Here is a 19,054-nt window from a genome sequence, read left to right as displayed (position 1 = left end):
CCCCCTTTGAAACATTAGGGTATGCCTGGGCACACCTGGCACACCCCGTGCGCACGTTTATGCTGGCAACCCTTGTGCCTGAGGATCTTGAACAACTTGCAGAGCCAGGCCAGCTTCCCCTCCCACCGGCGCTGTCAAGCAAACCTCAAACGGCACAGCAGCAGGGCCCAGGTGGCATTCCTGGAACCGTCTTCAAGTGTGTGTGTGGGGGGGGGGGGCGGGTATGAGCTCCTCAGGAATTTCACCACCCCCTGTTTAAGGATTAGAAACTTAAACATGGCTGAAACTGTGAAAGGAAAGGCAACCAGCCCCCTCCTCATTGTCATCTCCTTCCTTGCCACTGCCTTACTCACAGTAAATGATCCCAGAGCAGATCCTGCCTGAAAGCCCTGTGGCTTCCGCGCTGGGTGTGGTCTCGGCACACCTCCAAATTCAGGAGAAATGTCATGAGCAGACCCACGAGTCCTGTGTAGTTTTGTTGATCATCCTAAGGTCCTCCGCAAATTCGGTTGCCCTGATAAGTTTGTCAATATTATTACATTTTTAAGAACATAAGAAGGGCCGTACTGGGTCAGACCATAGGTCCATCTAGCCCAGTAGCCTGTCTGCCGACAGTGGCTAGCACCAGGTGCCCCAGAGGGGGTGGACCGAAGACAATCATCAAGCGATTTGTCTTGTGCCATCCCTCTCCAGCCTCTGACAGAGCCAGGGACACCATTTCTATAACCTGGCTAATAGCCTTTTATGGACCTAACCTCCATGAAATTATCTAGCTTCTCTTTAAACTCTGTTATAGTTCTAGTCTTCACAGCCTCCTCTGGCAAGGAGTTCCACAGGTTGCCTACGCGCTGTGTGAAGAAGACTTTCTTTTATTAGTTTTAAATGCACGTTTTATTTTTCTTTGCAAGTATGCAGGTTCATGTTCGCCAAAACTGCTTCTCAGCTCCCTTTGTTGTCGCCCGTGGAGTAAAGTGAGGCTGTGTTCCCGTTCCATTATTTAGTATTGTCTTTGCAGCTGTCTTCATACATGCATTCAGAGATGTCGACTGTGGCATTTGTATGCGGTGCTGTCTGAATGGAGGTGTCTGGAATCTTCATTGCCTGCCTGTGAAGACAAAAGCTCTGAAGGCAATTAGTCAGGAGTGGCTGACAATCGTGCTGTACTGGCTCATCGTGGAAGGGACATTTTTGGACCCTGACTGCTTTGTACATGCAGCAAAATCTTCAGCCTGCAGTACATAGACGTCATGGTCCAGCTTTGAGGTACCACTCAAGGTTTTGCTGCCTTGGCAGTGTCATTTCAAAACATGCAGTGATTGGCGGTGACATGGTGAAATGCACTGGAGCTGCCAGTGAAGCCTTTAGAGAAATCTCCATGTCATCTCTGTAGTGAACATAGTGTCACACTGCAGATAAAATAGGCATTTGCCACGTCGGCATTGACACCCAACTCCGCTACGGCTGTGAGAGGTGGGCGACGTATCAGTGCCACTCAGAATGGAATGGCCCAATCCCACCGACCGTGTCTGCAGTGGATAATGGGAATTCAATGGCAAGGTTTGGTTCCAGATGCCGAGGTCCTTGAGTAATATCACAGGCAGAGCAGCTTCCATGGTGCGAGCACAGTGTGCTTTTTAGGGCTGAGGGTGGATTGCCGAAGGCCAGCTGTTATGAAGAACTGCAGAGCACTAGAAGAAAATGTTACAAGGACACTTTCAAGACCAACCGCCTATTTTGCAGCATTAACCTCCACACCTGGGAGCCCTTAGCCCGGGACGCTGGCTGGAAAGGCTTTGAGAACTGGTGCCTTGCTGCAGTCAAGGACAGCTGACCATTGGTTTCGCTTGTGGAGCTTGCAGATGAGGGTTTGCGGGTCCGAAACGCGCCTTTGGGTCTCATCTCCTGGCTCACAGTAACGGACTGTTGAACTTGACAGGAGACGGCTTCGGCATGCGGCAGAGAAAAGCCCATGGCAGCCAATTAACTGGGGGCTTCTTGGTCCGGCCAGCAGACATGGCCTGGGAAGGGTGGGCCTGCACCTCCTTGCTCTCCTCTCCAGGGCCAAAGCAGGTTGCAGCTGCATTGTCCCCCAGCTCCCCGGGGCCAGGGCAGGCTACAGCTGCATTGTCCCCCAGCTCCCCGGGGCCAGGGCAGGCTACAACTGCATTGTCCCCCAGCTCCCCGGGGCCAGGGCAGGCTACAACTGCATTGCCCCCTGGCTCCCCAGGACCAGGGCAGGCTGCAGCCACACCATCCACTGGCTCTCTGGAGCTCCAGAGCCAGGAACAGCTGGGGATGCACTATCCTAGACTGGGGATGCTATCCTGGAGCAAGGGGTGGGGTTGGGCAGTGTCTAGCAGCAGCCACAGTGGTGGGGGGCTGGGCATTGGTGGGTGGGGCTGGGGGAGTTTGCCTTCCCTAGCCATGAGGACACCCTGGAGCGTAGCATGGACTCCGGCTTTGTGTTGGCCATCACGGCTTTTAAGCACCCATCTCGGATGGTTCCTTCTACGCAAAAACACCCAGGCCGTTTCACAATTGGTTCTGCCCCTTCTGCTGTGTGAAAGCAAACGCCTCATGCCCCTGTGGCGCGTGATCCCTCGCTCCCTCCTGCTAGTGACCCTGGTTCGCTTCCAGATCTTCTTGTTGGTTGGAAAGGCTCTGAGGTGTCAGTTTCACGGGTTGGGCGGATGGCGGGTACATTAGTGAACAGCTAATCCATTTTCAAAATCCCTAGGATGTTATTCTTGGGAAGCAGATTATTTTAATGCTGTAAGTAGAGACTTTTATCAAACCTCCCTTGGCTCAGCCGGGCAGAAGGATCAGTGTCAACTCTGGAGGGAAATGCCTAGCTCGGGAGTGTTATTATGCCGCGCTGTAACAGAGCAGTTTGAGAGCTCTGCTGTCGGGGGATGCTCCCGCAACTTGGACACCTGCCTCGGGGCTCCTTTAAGAGCCTCTCACTTATTTCTTCTCAGCCTGCTCAGAAGCTCTCCACTCCAGCTGGAGTCAGGGCTTGTTTTGCCACTCAGGAACAAGTTACAAAGCAGCATTGACTTGAGGTTTACGTGGCCGGGGCCAAGTTTGCCTTCCACTGCTGCTCACCTCAGTGCAGAGTGGGTGCGGTTTAGTAGTGTGCACTTATGTCTCACATTCTTTGTGCTGGGTGAATGGCTGCACAGGGCCCAGGGAACCAAGGAATCAAACCTTTTATGTCCCTGATCTTGAAAGGGGGCAAGGCCCGGGTGTTTAGCCATTACTTCTTCCAGCTTCGTATTGCCTCTCTGACCCTGGAGCCCCGGAGACGGCTCCTCTTTGCTCCCTGCCTGGCAGAGAGGAATCGGAGGCTGCAGGTGAAGTGACTTGGCCGAGGTCACATTCGTAGCAGAGTTGAGCCTAGAACCCAAGAGTCCTGCCTACGGGCTGACCGCTAGACACACATCTGGCCAGGGGTTCTCCCTGTCTAGTGGGTTGGAGCTCAGCCCCACCTGGGCACGGTGAGAGGAGGGACGATGGGCAGCTTTTGCATTCCTGTGTCAAGCCTGAACCTGGAGGCTTTAGTGGGAGTGTGGGGGCTTGGCTGGGCTTTGGGTGTGAATGAGGGGAGGGCAGCTCTGGCAGGGGGAGCTGACAGCTCAGAGAGCGTCTCTGCTGTTGTGGGGCCAGGATCGGCAGCCCTTTCCAGGCTGCTGGAAGGCCACGTCTACACTACAGCCATTTTTGTGCAAAAACCCATGGAGCGTTCACACCTCAAGCGTGTTTTTGTTCAAGAAAATCTACAGGTAATCGACAGAACGAAGGGCTTTTTGCAGGGTAGATAACCTTCTACGAGGCATAACTCCTTTTTGCGCTACAGCTCTTGCGCAGAAAGGTGTGCGTGGACGCACTGCAGGGGTTTCTTGTGCAGAAAGAGCCTATCCAAAAAAGCCCGGTTGCTCTGACGGGCCGTTCTGCGAATGGCCGTCAGAGCTTTCTTGGGCAAGAGCGTCCATGCAGCGAGGACACTCTCTTGCACAAAAGCACGTCGCAAAAGAGTTTTGCCCAAAAGCCCTGCAGTGTCGACATAGCTAGAGTGAGCGAGAGCTGTACTGACAGAGTCCTCCCCCAGGAGTTCTCGCTGAAGTCCTTCCCTCCTGCCAGTGTGGTGAATGGGGCTCCTGCTGAGAGCTCTCTCCTGACAACAGGCAATTACAGAGCCCTGCTGGTGGCTGCTGCCCTGTTCACTCTCCTCCAGACCCTGCCTCTGCCTCTATGGTACTTGCATGTCCTGGGGAGAGTTGCCTAGGACCAGGGAGGGCCTGAGACCCATCTGCATTGGATCCAAATGTCTCCATAAGCCCCCTGGGGGTCTGGATCCAGGGACCCATCTCTACTGGGACCCATGGATCCCATAGGACCGTCCCCACCAGGCTCAGCTCCTACAGAGGATCACTTAGCCTCCCAGTGGAGCGGGGCATGCTGGGAAATCAAGCATTCTCCCCGCAGGCTGTGCCGGGCAGAGTTGGGGGTGGGACGAGCTGCTGCAGCAGGGCCGGATATAGGGCAGGGCGAGCGGGGCGGCTGCCCCGGGCCCCGCGCTTCAAGAAACCCCGCGCATGCGCCGTGTCAAAGGGGGGGTCCCGTGAAATTGTGCTGCCCTGGGCCCCACGAAATCCTCATCCGCCCCTGTGCTGCAGGGCGGGTGGCCACGGTGTGTTGAGGGCCCTGTCTGGACGCTGGGCGTGGGAGCTGTTTTAGGAGGTCTGGTCTGGATGGGAAGGAAGTGGAGCCCCAGGGGATCCCGCAGGTCCCCTCTAGCCCCAAGCTGGATGGGCAGTTTTCTCTTCCTTTCGCTCCTCGCGGTAAGGGGAGGGGGAATTTCAGGGCCTGGGCTGCACCTTCCTCTCCGTAGGTTCCGCTGCGCTTCGTGCGCCACCTGCTCCGGGGGAGCCTGCAGCAGGCAGCTTCCACCCAAACCGCTCACCTGCTGCAGCTCCTCATGCTGCCAGGGCTGCCTGCCCCCCAGGGGCTAGAGACACCTGCCCTGGAAAGGGCATCCGGGCTGCAGGCCTCTCGGGTCCAAAGAATGCAGCACGAGCGAGACAGGCCAGGGCCTCCCCACTCCCCGTCCTGGGAGAGAGGCAGGTCTGAAGGGGGTTGGGTGAAGCTGCGATTGTCGCACTCGACCTGTGACCAGGGCCTGAGAGCCAGCGGCAGCAGTTGCCCGCTCAGGAGGTTGCTTGCACCCAGGCGACAGGTGGGCCAGTCGAGGGCTGTATGAGAACGCCCAAGGCCCAGCCCTGCACTCCTGCAGCTCCCCTGAGGGCATCAAGGGGGATCTGGCTGTGGGCGTGGGGGGCATAGGATGTGGCAAAGCCAGGGGCTGCTGGGGGAATCTGCTGCGCGCCTCACTGGGGACAGAAACAGGACTGTTTTAGAAAAGGTGCTGTCCTCTCTGTGCTGTGGAGTGGGGGGGAAGTGGTCAGCTGGGTGCATGGAGGGCCCCTCTGCATCATCTCTGGGGCTGGGTGCTCAGCCACAGCCAGGAGCCTGCAGTTGAGTCCTGCTGTGATGTCAGGGCTCCGGGCTGGGCGGCCTTAGGAGTAATTAAAGCTGATGCTGATGAGCTGCTGCAAGTGGGTGAGCAGAGGTGTGAGGCAGGAGCCCAGAGCAGTGCCCCTTTGCTCCCCACTTTCTCCTGCCAGTACCAGGACCAGCACCACTGTCTGCAAGGCACATGCCTCCTGGGACCAGGGCAACCCCTCCTGCTACTGCCCTCCTCCAGCCATGTGCCCAGCCCCCAGGACACCTGCCCTCTGCCCCATGCAGCCCAGCCCTGGAGTGTCTCCATCAGCTGTGCTAGCTCCATGCTGGCAGCACTGCTCCCTGCCATCACCTGGCCCCTCTGACGTAAGGCAGGACATCCCGAGTGCCAGGGGGCTGCTTCTCCAAAGCCGGGCCACAGCAGGTAACAGCAACTGAAAGCTGTTCAGTGGGGTCTGAGTGTTGCCACCTGTCCTGGATTCTGCCCCCACGTGCCCAGCCCACAAGTTGAAAAAGCCAGGGCAGCTGAGTTATACTGCTGCTGCAAACCTGCAAAAACGACGCGGAGTCCTGTGGCACCTTATAGACTAACAGATTTATTGGGGCATAAGCTTTTGTGGGCAAAGACCCACTTTGTCTGATACATGTCAGATGCTGCAAACCTGGTTAGTAGTCTGAGGAAGTGTTTGTGGTAGCAGTTGTGCTCAGACCTCGCCCATGTAGAGTAGCAGAGACACAGCGGCTTGGATCCAAAAATAATCCCAGAACTTTTGCCAAGTTCCCTGGGCCGCAAGACCACATCCTGATTCCTGGCCCAACCCAGCCTGATATGTATCCTGGTCTCATCTAACTTAATTGGCAACTTGCACTCAGGAGAGGCCCACCTCCGAAATAGCAGGGCGGGATGGGGGGGCGGGCAGCTGGCAGAGCTGTGGGTGTAATAGGGGAGGTTCTGGGGGGCACTGCTGAGAATGTCAGTTCAGGACACATTGCGTAGAGACGGGTACTTCAGCCCAAGACTGGGGTCCTTCACCATAAGGCACACCAAGCCAGTCACAAAGAGCACTGCTGTTTGCCACACTAGCTAACAAGAAACCATACACGCAATCCCCCCTCAACACTTCAGTTTTCCTGTGCCACCATACAGAGAGAGGTTATGAAAACGGATCTCACCAAATGAAAAAGGTCTTCTGATCCCAAAGGACCAGCCACATTCTTAGGTCAATTTATAACTTAGCTCTCACCCAAAAAGCATGTTGTTGCCAGTCCTTGAGAATCTAAAATGTAAAATCTCAGAGGTGTAGCCATATTAGTCTGTAACTTTTAAAAACAACAAGTAGTTCAGTGGCACCTTAGAGTCTTATAAAAGTATATAGGATCATAAGCTTTTGTGGGAAAAGCCCACTTCATCACATGATGCTCATGGTACAATATACTTTTGTTAGTCTCTTAAGGTCCCACAGGACGACTCATTGTTTTTAAACTTTAAATGTTTATTTATAAAAAGAAAGAAAGGGTGAGAGATAAAATAGTAAAAGGAATCAGATTGCATATACCAGCTGCAAAGTGCTTGGGGGCAGGCTATTAGCAGAGAGGGAAGCAAACTACCGGTTTAAGTCAAGCCTCTAGAGTACATTTCCTTAGGATGGGTCATCAGAGGTGAGAAGCAGGATTGAAGACAAATGGAGGGATTTCAGGGCCTTTCTATGTTCTCAGCCATGTGGAAGGAAACCCATTGTTCTCGCTGTGTAACAGTATGTCCCAAGGTGGAGTTTGGAGTGGTGTGAGCAAGTCACCTGTCTGTGCATGAGTCAGGTCTTTACAGGTAGACACAATAGCTCACATTCCAGACTGAAGGTTTACAGGGAAGCCCATTCAGTGTCCTTGGTGCCTCCCATACTTCCTTGTTCATTGAATGTTTCTTGATAGGCCAGTCCACCTGACACCAGACATGCGGGCGAGCTACTTGGTGGGTGTTGCTCCAGCAGCTAACATTTGAAGTACAGATGCACAGCTAATGCTCAGGTCTCCAAGTACAAACATGATACATGCACACACGTAGCCCAACCATAACCAGCGAACCATCAGCTTTGCATAGACATCTCACTTGGCCCACTTCGTACATGAAGCAGTGGTCGCAACAGTGATCAGTAAAGACACATCACAATCCAATAACATCACAGTGAGGTGGGGAGGTACCAGGCTACAGCTGGGGTGTGTGGGCGAGGCTGGGGTTGGGACAGCTGGGGGCTGCAGGTCAGGCAGGGGCACTCGGTAATGTAGGCAAGGGAAGGCACAGTCTTTCCAAAATAGCCTACGCGACCAACTGCCTTAGGCTGGGGCCGCGGCGCAGCAGCCTGGCTCTGTCCGGCCACTGGGGAAAGCAGCCCAGCTCAGCAGCCCGGCTGCTTGGGAGCAATGAGCCGTGGCACAGCAGGCCAGCTTCCCCCGGCAACTGGGAAAGGATCAAGCCATTGCGCAGCAGCCCAGCTTCCCCCAGCCACCAAGGACCACAGCACAGCAGCTGCAACTCTCCACATGGCCAGGAAGCCTTAGGTCGAAAGGGGCGGAGCTTCAGGTGGAAGGGGGCGGGGCTGGGACTTGCCATCCCCAGCTGGCCTTTCATGGGTGCATGGGCAGAGCTGGGAGGGGCCAGAGCTGGGATAGTCAGCTGGGTGAGGGTGGGGGTGGGATAGCTGGGAGGTCCAGATGAGGTGTGGGATGCACGGGCAAATCTGGGTGAGGGTTGGGCGGGGCTGCAGGGCAGGCCTGAGGTGCATGGGCAGACCTAGGTGCAGACTGTCCCTGGCTGTGAGCGGGGCTGCGGCCTGGGCCCCTGGCACACACAGGTAGTGGTGCTGATCGCTGAGCTCCGAGGCGCTGCACCGACCCTTCCCATGCCCCGGGGTTGGCGGGTGGGCGGCAGCTCTCCAGCTGCGGTGCTGCCGTCTCATGCGCCCCCCCCGGCATCTGTTTTGTTGTTTGCAGATGGCGAGCGGCTGGGCGAGGTGACAGATGCTGGCAGGCGCGGGGCCGGGGCCCGGGCATCAGCGCAGCAGAGAAAGGCCGAGGACTCCAGCGAGAGCCGGGAGGATGAGCAGATGGTAATTGCCGGCTGGCCTGTCCCCTCTCTCTGGCAGATGGGAAATGAGCTCTAGGCTCCGGCTCTGGGCTCCAGGCATGTGGGGGGGGGGTGGAGCTGTGTGCGTGCCGGGGGCGGGGCCAGTGAGCTAACACTAGGCCCCTCCCCCAGCTCAGAACCTGGGGTCTCCCTGCAGGGCTTCCTGCCGCTGCCCCTTGAGCTGGGCTGCGAAGGGGTCTCCCCATTGATGCTGCCCTGACACAGAGGGCACCCTGAGGGAGGCAGGGGTCCTGATGGGAAGGCCATGGAAGGAGTTAGGATAACCGTGATGGGAAGTACACGGCAGGACTCCTTCGGGCAGTGGCTCTCAGCCTTTCCGGACTCCCGTCCCCCTCTGAGGAGGCTGGTTTGGCCTGTGTACCTCACTTAAAAGCTGCTTGATGACCAAATCAGACACAGACACACAGTGGCGGCAGCGCCGCACGCGAGTACTGCATCGTGCACTTTCTTATGCTTGCCATGGAATCGTATAGATAGTAGCCCAGTGTCTGTGAGTCTGTAACACTGACGTACATGGCCACACCCCCTGGCTGTGTATGTCAGCGCCCCACCCCGCTTCCTCATCCTCCGTGGCGGCTCGGCCAAGCGCTACACCACTCAGCTGGGCCGTGGCGGGGGAGCAGGCGGCGGCAAGCGGCCATTTGGGGTCTGTGCTCCCAGGCTGAGCGCCATGGCGGGAGGGGAAGGGGCTGGGGTGGTGACTCCACAGTGGGAGGTCGATGGGAGCAAACAATCCCATCAACTTCCCTTCCTCCTCACAAATTGAGGGCGCCCTCAGCGTTTGATTTAGCGGGTCCTTACTAGACCTGCTTAATCAAATGCCAGAAGATTGATCTCCAGCGCAGTAAGTATAGATGTGGCCTGAGTTGCTGTACTCCCAGGAAGACCCCAGCATACCCCTGGGTACACCTGCCCCAGTTGAGAACCACTGCCCAAGGGGCTTGTGCTGCTGGAAACCAGGAAGGGGTATGAGAGCTGGCCTGTACGGCTTCGTCCCTGTGGCGAGCTCCTGCAGGCATGTGTGGGGATCCTGGATCAGAACACCTCTGGCGTGTCCGTGGGTCCCATGGGGTGCCCCCTTGGCGAGCACATAGGCAAGAGGCGTGGGGCAGCCCCGTCTCAGCGTCGCCCTGTTGAGAAGCACAGAGTAGGGGTAGAATGCTGCTCGGCCGGATGGAGCCCGGGAACCCAGCCGCCCCTGAAGATAACACTAGGTGGGGAGCAGGCAGGGGACTGTGGCCGGAGTGTGTGTCTCCCAGTGGCATCACCACTCTGAAAGACGTGCGGGAGGGCCTGCCCAGTGGACGGAGCACAGCTGGTCTCTGCTGGTTGAACTGGACATGGCCCTGCTCCCGCTGGGGTCTGTGGGCTGAGAGCCCGGCTGTGGGCTGGGCACAGCGAGCTGCTTCTGCCATTGCAGCCCCTCAGGGGCTGGAGGAAGAGCTGGCAGGGCACTTGGGTGCTTGGCTTGCGGACAGAGGCATGGTAGCACCCAGGGGATGCTCTGTGCCCTGATTGCTGACTGGCTGCTCCCTCATGCCCCCTCCCTGATCCTCGGGGGGGGGGCTCTCCCTGCACCCCTGCTCCCCACAGGCACCCTTGCTTCTGCCTGTGGGCCATGTGCCGTACAGGGCCCCTCGCCCACGGTGGCCCGGGTAGTGCAAGGAGCACGTTGGATCTGGCTCACTCTGCCAGGACTGCGCTGTCAGGGCTTGCGCAGGCTGTACGGGAGCCTGGTGGAGGGAAAGCTCATATTTCACCGCCTGCCGGCGATAGTTCATTTCCCCTCACTGTGATAACGGTGACACTGACAGATCGCTGCCCCTTTCCGCAGGCATTGGCAGCCACGGGATGCAAGGGGGACAGAAACGGTTCTGGAATGGAAATCACATGGCAGCATTTAGCACAGGGTGTGGACCGTCTGGCCTGCCACATGCAGAGAGCTGTGCTAATGGAGCCCTGGCCCAGGCCAGTAGCTGCGGCCAGGGGTCCCTGTAAACTGAGCACTTGCGCAGCCACTCAGGAAAGATTCAAATGCCGCCCAGCTGATTAGCAAAGCGCCCACAGCCATCAGCATGGGTTTCTACTGGTGGTACATACCTGCTCATGCCTCGCTACACACAACAAAATTTATTCTCCACATGGCTGAAAAAAAATTACAGGGAACACTGGCTGCAGCCCCCCAGCTTATTGAAGACTCTGTGGGGAGGACTGGAGAAAGTAAAGGACCATTTACATCCCAGCCCAATTCCAGGTGGTTTAGATACCAGGGCCAACCTCACCTTCCTCTAGGCTGGAGCTATTTCTTCCTGGCCAAGCTGCTGCCCTGAGGCATGAGGGTTGGGAGCTCTTGAAATACTGACATGGTGCGAAAATCCAGCCTGCCCTTCGCACACCTTTCACCTGAGGCTGCAAAAGTGTCTGGCGAAATGATCAGTAGCATCCACTCCGGCACACCCCGAGAAGCAGACGCAGTGAGAGATGGGCACGGCGTGCACGTCAGCCAGGGAGCTCGGAATAGACCCCAGGCCTGTGGGCACCCAGCTCCCTGCAGTGTCTACTGGACAAACTAACCCTATGCTGGTTGTTACTGAGCCGTTTCCAAGCCATCAACCCTGCCTTGCTGCAAAGAGTCCCTTGCTTGGCGTGGTCTATCCCAGCTATTTCACTTCTCCCTGCCCTTCATCCTTTGCACCCTGAACAGCCCTGCTGCCTCCGTTGCCTCCTGCCTGCCCCCTCCTCCCTTGCTCTCAAGCCCTGCCGCATCTGCTCCCCTCCTGTGCTGCTCAGAGAAGGGGAACCGGCCCTGATAGCCTGCGCAACGTGCCGGCGTTGGGTGATCTCAGGCCACGGTAGCAGCTTCGGCGCCCTTCTCTGTTCTGTGCTTGCTGGCGGGGGCAGCGCCCTGGGGCACTAATGGATCATCTCTGCCGGGGCGGGGCGGAGCGATGCCAGAACCGAGCATTTGGCCTCTCGGTGGTTTTGTCCCCAGCCTCGTTTTGGGGATGTCACTGGAACAAAGGCCGCTGTTAAGTGGGACCCAGCCAGCAGCTCCCGGAAGTTGCTTCCCATCTGAAAGAGCACGTGTGTGCTGGCAGCCACAGGCATCTGGCCTGGCTCCCCACCCTTCCCTCCAGCCGCTGAGAGCAGGGCTCCTCCATGCCTCCCCCCATGCAGCCAGGAGCATCTCCAGCCTGTCACCTGAGCATCCCATGCCACTTTGCAGGCCCTGCAGAGCTAGCCCGGCTGGACCCAGTGGGAGGCAGGAGAGGACTGTGATCCGGCGGCGACGTGAGGGTGCAGCTCTCCCAGGCAACCAGGGATTCTCCCTGCTTTGATCTCAACTAGACACGCCCCTTTGAGAAGCAGGATTTGCACCATTCCAGCCATTGGGTCCCTGCTCCGGTGCCCCGCTAGGCTCAGTGGCTGTTTTCACTGGTGGAGCTAAGACTTGCTCCAAGTGGAGCTTTGCTGGCTGGGGCTATGAGGGGGGATCCTGTCGGTGCTGGGGTTTGCCTCAAGACAGCTGCCCCATTGGCCGGCATGGGGGCAAAGCCCCATTGCCTGTCCGCTCTCGTCTCCTCCGTTCCGTGCTGGCGGCTCCATGAGCGAGGCCGGGAAGGGCATCCCACAGCTCAGCAGAGCTGTGCCCCGTCTGAGCATTACAGGCCCCTTCTTCCCGCCCCCAGCGCTGGGAACAAACGGGAGAATTATCCCGCAAGGCAAGCCAGCAGGGGCCTGCTCAGGGCAGCCTCTGAATTGCTGCCTCTGTCAGTGCAGGGCGGGGAGAAGTTCACTGGCTGGAAAGGAAAACAGCCTTGGCTGCCATAGCGCCCTGGATCCAAAGCAAAGCAATGGGGCTAAAAAGCCCCAGCCATGGAAAACTGGAGCCCAGGGTGGTTTAAACTCAGTAGCATTAATTACAGAGGCTGTCGTCCACAGACAGCTCCTTATAGCTGGGGCAGGGCAGGGCTGCCAGCACCCAGCCCCTCCTCCGATAGAGCTCCCGCCTCCCCCCGTTCTCCCTAGCCATGGCAGGGAGCCACCTTGGCTCCGCACTGCTGCGGAACAGAGACGCTTTTATCTGCCACCGCTCGGCTGCCCTGGAGGCGGGGGCTGGAGAGTGGGGAGAGCCATTTTGGGGGGTTTCCCGAGCGTGTGCTGCTAACAAGAGCCAGCTGCACACGAGGCCGCAATGAAATTGCAAGACAAAGGCTCATTAGACATGGCCGTTGTCAGTGCGTCCTCCCCCTTTGATGTGTGCCAATCCAGCGCTGGTCCCACATGGATCCTGCCCATCAGCCCCTCCCCCCAAGGGCCCACACCAAGGGGTAGGGGGCTCTGAGCAAGTGGCACTGAGGTGCTCTCACCAGCCACGGGGGCCTTAGCAAGTCCCCCAGACATTGGCATGAAAGTGCCACTGAGTTTTGGAACTGGCACTGGTACCGGCTGCTCCCTCCCTCTCCCTGCACTGACACCTTCAGAGCCCTTCCCCACACCCACCCCAACCACAGCGCATCTTCTAAAGGCCACTCTAGAATTCGGGCTAAACTTTCCATGGGAGCAGAAGAAATTCTTCCTTTCCAACAATCAAAGCCTAATTATGCTGCCTGTCTAATCGTGTTTTCAGAGGGCATCGTTCCCCTCCTCCAGGGCTTTAATTAGTTCGTTTAGACAAAGTTTGCTAATTACTTCCATAGTGCCATGCATCCTAATAGGCTCCTCTTTGTTTACAGCATTTATCTGCCACCTCCGGTCGCCGCGTGCTCCACTCAGATGTGCAATGTACTTGTCACCCTCCGTGCTGGCCTCAGCCATGGCCTTCCCTGAGTCTCTGGGGGGGCTGCCTTTTTGTGTGGTCCCATCAGCCTTCATGTCCCGGTGCACTTAGGGGCCTTTGGCTCGCTGTACCCCAGCAGCAGGGTCCGGAGAGGCAGGCTGGCCTTGGGAGATCAGACTCCTTGGCTACATCTACACTGGCAGGATTTTCCGAAAATGCTTTTAACGGAAAAGTTTTCCGTTAAAAGCATTTTTGGAAAAATCGCGTCTAGATTGGCAGGATGCTTTTCCGCAAAAGCACTTTTTGCGGAAAAGCGTCCGTGGCCAATCTAGACGCGGTTTTCCACAAAAAAGCCTCGATCGCCATTTTCGCAATTGGGGCTTTTTTGCGGAAAACAGAACTATGCTGTCTACACTGGCACTTTTGCCCGAATGGGAGCAGCATAGTATTTCCAGAAAAGCACTGATGATTTTACAGGAGATCGTCAGTGCTTTTCTGGAAATTCAAGTGGACAGTGTAGACAGATGGCAAGTTTTTCCGCAAAATCAGATGATTTTGCGGAAAAACTTACCAGTCTAGACACAGCCCCCTGTGTGTCCAGAGCTAGTCACTGCATTTGCCATCTGTAAAATGGGGATGAATGGGTAGGTCTGGCTAGTTCTTGTCCTTACCATGCTGTGTATAGGGCCTACCGTGATGGGCCACGAAGGGCACATCTACAAATAACTGGAGATGGTTAATTCTAGTAGCAATTGGAGGCTCCGTAGCAGGATTCAGCTGTGCCAGGCGCTACACAGATGTGGGCTAGACTGGGACCTTGCCTCTCTCAGGGTATGTCTACACTAGCCCCCTAGTTCGAACTAGGGTGGCTAATGTAGGTATTCAAACTTGCAAATGAAGCCCAGGATTTAAATATCCCGGGCTTCATTTGCATGTTCCCAGGTGGGTGCCATTTTTAAATCCCCTTAGTTCGAACTGACTGCCCGCGGCTTTACGTGGCAGTCAGAAGTTAATCCGAACTAAGTCCTTAGTTCGGATTAACTGTTACTCCTCCTGCAATGAGGTGTGCCAGGGCACCACTGCCAGGCTGCAAAATGACCAACATCTGCATGGGTTTATCTCCATAAGGAGCAGGTGGGCTAAGGCCTGGCATGCGGGGCTGGGAGCTGGGAGAGGCAAACTATCAGATGGATGCAGCCACTGACTCTCTCGGGGCATGTCCATACTAGGAAATGATTTCAAAGTAACCTATTTTGAAATAACAGCTCCTGAAATAACTGTTTCGAAATAGCACGTCCACGCCACGGGGAAGCCTCAAAATGAGTCCAAGGCAGGCTCCCCCTATGTGGGCACGCTGCCTCGCTATAGAGCCCCAGGAAGCACTGGGGAGTGATTACTTTCAATGACTCTGGGGAGGAGCTATTTCAAAGTAGCAGCAGTGGAGCATCCACAGACCTGCTATTTCAAAATAAGCGTTATTCCCCGAGGAAAGCAGGGGTTATTATTTCGAAATAACCAGCCCCTTTACTTTGGAATAACGGGCTGGGTAGTGTGGACGCCAGAGCTCAGTGATCTTGGGTTAATACCTTTTCCCCCTTCTGCCCCTGGGTCCATCATTGCGCTGCCTGGTGTTGTGGAAGATCCAAGCGTTACCAGGAGGCGGGTTGCGTCAGGAGCAAGGAGCGCTCTGTGGAGGAGCCGGTTGGAGCTTTCCTCTGCCCCGGCACGCTGGAGAGCCAGCCACTCACTTTTCATTGTCTTTGCCGTCAGCACTGCAGGTGCCTGGGCAAACTCTAGTTAGCAGGATCGCCGCTCGCGTGAGCCACGAGAAAAAGAATTGCCCCACAGGGGTGGGTCTGCTTCTGTCCAGTAGAGGGCAGTGCTGTGTACCAAGGGGGCGTGGTTACTGACAAGCACCCATTCATAAAGCTTTACTGGATGCTGCTCTGCGTGGCTGGCCCGGCTCTGTCGGTCCTGCTTGGGTGGGTAGATGCACTTCGACGAGATCCTGCAGCTGATGGTGCGGTGCTGGAGGAAGCTGAGGGGAAAGGGCGAGGCTGGGAACTAGCACCGCTGAGTGGGAAAGCTCCCAGCTCTGCTGAAGTGAATGCCTCTTGAAAGATCAGCTTGCAGTAACAGCTGTGCCTGGCCCACGCCCCAGCTAAGTGGGATACGCCTGCCACTAGCGTCCTGTGAGAGATCTTGGGCAAGTCGTTGACCTCGTCGGGCTCTGGTTGCCTCATCTGCAGAATGAGGCGAATGAGATTTCAGCCGCAGAGGAAGCATAGGGAGGCCCAGAAATAAACACAAGCCAAGTTGCAGTGCTGGTGTGGGGAGCAGCCCCGAGGCTTGGGACAGCAGTCCCGGGCCAAGGTTAAAGTGACAGTGGGATTGGGCTGTGCAGCGGGCGAGGGGAATGGCGGGTGGATGGATTACCAATGCCACTTGCTGCCCACTCTCAATTAGCTAAGCCCGATCGATAGGCCCTGTGTCAGAGCCAGACACAGCTCAGGGCTTAGAGGGAATGGAAAGGGAAAGCCGGCTGAAAGGGGCGGAAAAGCAGAATCCGCTCCAAACTGGCTCCACGCCTGGTTCAAAAGGCTGGGCCGCCCGCCAGGGAGAGTCGGTGATGTGCACTGGGATGGTATGGAGTGAACCTGGGACTCGAACCCTCTCGTGGCCACTGAGGCTCTGTGGCAGCGCTGCCCATTGCAGGGCCTCTGGGTAAGGCAGGCAGGCAAATCCCCTTTGGCCGTCTGAGTGCCGTAAAACAGATCTGTGCATCTGTTCAGCTCCAGCGGGCACCAAACGATCAATAATAATCACATCCCCGTCGCCGGTTGCTTTAACCTTTGAAAAGGGAATAATTTTCCACTGCTTCTTCCAACCGCAAAACCAGCTCCTTTGCCCACAGGCAGCTGCTGTCGCCAGTCAGCAAAGACCCTCCCTCCCCCAACTTTGTGATTGGCAAAGAGAATAAACTCTTGCACGCTCTCTCTCAAAGCTTTTTTGTTGTTGTTTTTACCAGACATCAACAAATGTTTCGCTTTTGGTAGATTGCCACAAAGCCAGAAATATTTCAAATGACACAAGCTTTGTGCTTTGGGAAAAGGCTATTTTTCATCCAGGGAAGGGGGAGCATGTTTGGACAGGAAATGTGGGACCAGTTCTCCACAGGATGTTACATCAGAGCCCCTGTCTGTCTCTTCGGCTGGAAGTGGTGTCAGCCAGAGTATACCAAACAGCCCCCTCCTGGTTTCCAATAGATGGGTCCTATTTTTTAGCTTTCCAAAGCCTTTGGCTTGTTGGTGGAAGAGCCTGTTCCCCATCTGACAGGGAATTACTGAGTCTGAATCCCTGGGGCAGGGGGAGGGCATACGTGTGCGTATTTGTTTAAAGTAAAAACAAAAATCGAACCAACCGTTCTTTGAACAAGGCACCAGGGAAAGCAGTGGAGGTTGGAAGCAGCTGAGCTTGGGCCCTGTGGGAGCAGAGCCCTTGTAGTGACCATCCTCTGCTAAGGCTTAGAGACCCTGCCTGGGAAATGTGGCGCTTAAGGGTCTGGGATAGAAGAGCCAATTCACCACCTGTACATGAAGGATCCTCATCACCCGTTGGCTTTCTTGTGCTGGGAGCGACCGTAGCCACGCCTCTGAGCTGGAGAGCAATCACTTGGTGCACAAAACCCCCCAGGTGGCTTGTGCATTTTTGGCCAGGTGGCTCCTTGCGCCTCTTTGGCCTCAAGAAAGAAGCTCAGCGGAGGCCAGTGACAGCCCAGAGTTTGGCTCCCTGTCAGCCAAGCTGCACCAGGACAAGTCAGTAAGTAGCAGCTGGTGCGCTCCATCCACCCCTGCATCTGTGAGCTGGGGGTGTGGTACCCGTTACAGCCCTGAACACCAGCGGCCCCTTTTCCGAGGGCCGCGGCGCTCCGTTCCCTTGCCAGGCTGCAAAACTGACATGATGCGTCTGGACACGGAGCAGGAGAGGAGGGAGACGTGGAGCAAATGGCAGGGCCGTCTCCCCCCGCTCCTGGGGCCGCAGGGCAGGACCCCTGACACTCGCCAAAGCCGACGAGAGTTTGTACATGCAGCTCGAGTAGGAATCATGGGAGCCCTGATTGCACCGTGCTGCTGGGCTTGCAGGGGTGCACGTGGGGCGCATTCAGGCGTGCGTCTCTGGCTCTGTTGCTGGAGAATCCACTAGGGCAGCTGTTTGCAGCCTGCTTTTCCCCTTCCCATTAATGTCTGGCGGATGGTTCTCCGAGACCAGTGTTCTGCCCTCTTTTCGGAGCCTGTCCCCTTCACGCCCTTCCTCTTATCCCATATCCTGCGGCTGCCAGGACACAAGACCGTCCCTTATTTCACTCGCTGCCCAGGCAATGTTGGGATTGAGTGGGGAGCGGCTCAGAGTAACAGCAGTTACCGGGGGTTGACCAGAGCTTTGGTTCTTCCTCCACAGCCAATGCTTGGCTCAGCTAACTGGTGCAGCTGCTAGCAGGCAGCTTGCTCTGGATTTCGCCCACCTCTGCAGTGGCAGTGTCGGGAGAGGTCACGGGCAGCAAAGACCCAAGCCATCCTGCGGCCTCACAAATAGCAGCTCTTTGCCAGTGTCTGGCCGCACCAGAGGATTTTGTAACACAAAGAGCACATCACTTGTCAGAGGGGCTCTTGCCCAGTGCGGTGCAGCAGGCCTCAGAATTGTGCCACCCCCTTTACAGATGGGGAAACTGAGGCATGAAACAGCTAACTTTGTTTTCGGAGTTCACGGGGTCGGGTTATTTTTGGTCAGGATTGGGACCCTGTCACAACGTCCCGCGTGGCTCACACAACTCGGTCACGCTGCGTCTCCTGCAAGTCACATCTGGCACCTCTCCTTTCCAGAGCTGTAAAGAGCATCCCTGGCCATAGGGCCCCCTCCGCCCACCCTCCTGAACACACATTTTGTTTGCATGTAGGTACAGTGCTCACTGTGCGCCTAAGCTTGTGCCTGCCCCAAAGACCTTCTGTTTAAGCACCCCTGGGGCCACCTCGAGCTGGTGCCAGGCGCTTCACCGGCCAGATCCCTTCCCTAGCTGCCATGGACCCAAACAGCGCTGCCCCGGGGCCGGCTGGGCAGCCACGCTGCTACGTCTGTAGCTGCAGGCTCCTTCCATCCCTGCTTCCTTCCTACGCTGGGCACAGCTGGCTGGGAATTAATTCCACCAGACGGGGAGCTTGACAAGGAGTCATTTATCACGGGCTAAGGCGCTTTGTTTCCTTCTCGAGAACCCCAGTCGCCAGGGTAATTTGTCTCTGTGTAATGAGGAGCGGCTGGCACAAGCGGATTGGGTCAGGCGTGGTTTATCTCCTGCCTGCCACTGCCTCATCCCTGCGCATGGCAGGAATGTGGGCAGCAGAGGGCTCCCCCGCGGGCATTCATCTCCCCCATGCAGCCCTCTTCTTCCTCCGCCTGGCCCTGCTTTGAAATTCCCCTCTGCCAGCACAGCCTTGGCATGGCCAGCGGCTCCTGGTGCATTGTCCGTCCTGTTCTACTGGGCGGCCTGCCTTTGCTCTTGGCCAGTCTCCCATCCCGGTTGGCCCCTCGTCTCTGTGGGCAGCTCCCTGTGCTCC

The 19,054-nt window shown here is 56.7% G+C and overlaps 1 protein-coding gene across 1 annotated transcript in view; it reads left to right on the top strand.

Moving 5' to 3' along the window:
• The window catches only part of B4GALNT4 (beta-1,4-N-acetyl-galactosaminyltransferase 4), a 120,295-nt gene that overhangs the window by 57,959 nt on the left and 43,282 nt on the right, over nt 1-19,054 (top strand). Inside the window, exon 2 of the mRNA XM_006131669.3 lies at nt 8,512-8,627. Coding sequence (XP_006131731.2) covers nt 8,512-8,627 — 116 coding nt within the window. The remainder of the gene's footprint in view (nt 1-8,511; nt 8,628-19,054) is intronic.

The sequence above is a fragment of the Pelodiscus sinensis genome, chromosome 4 (genome assembly GCF_049634645.1).
Source record: "Pelodiscus sinensis isolate JC-2024 chromosome 4, ASM4963464v1, whole genome shotgun sequence".
NCBI lineage: Eukaryota > Metazoa > Chordata > Testudines > Trionychidae > Pelodiscus > Pelodiscus sinensis.
This window is presented reverse-complemented; position numbering and strand designations above follow the sequence as displayed.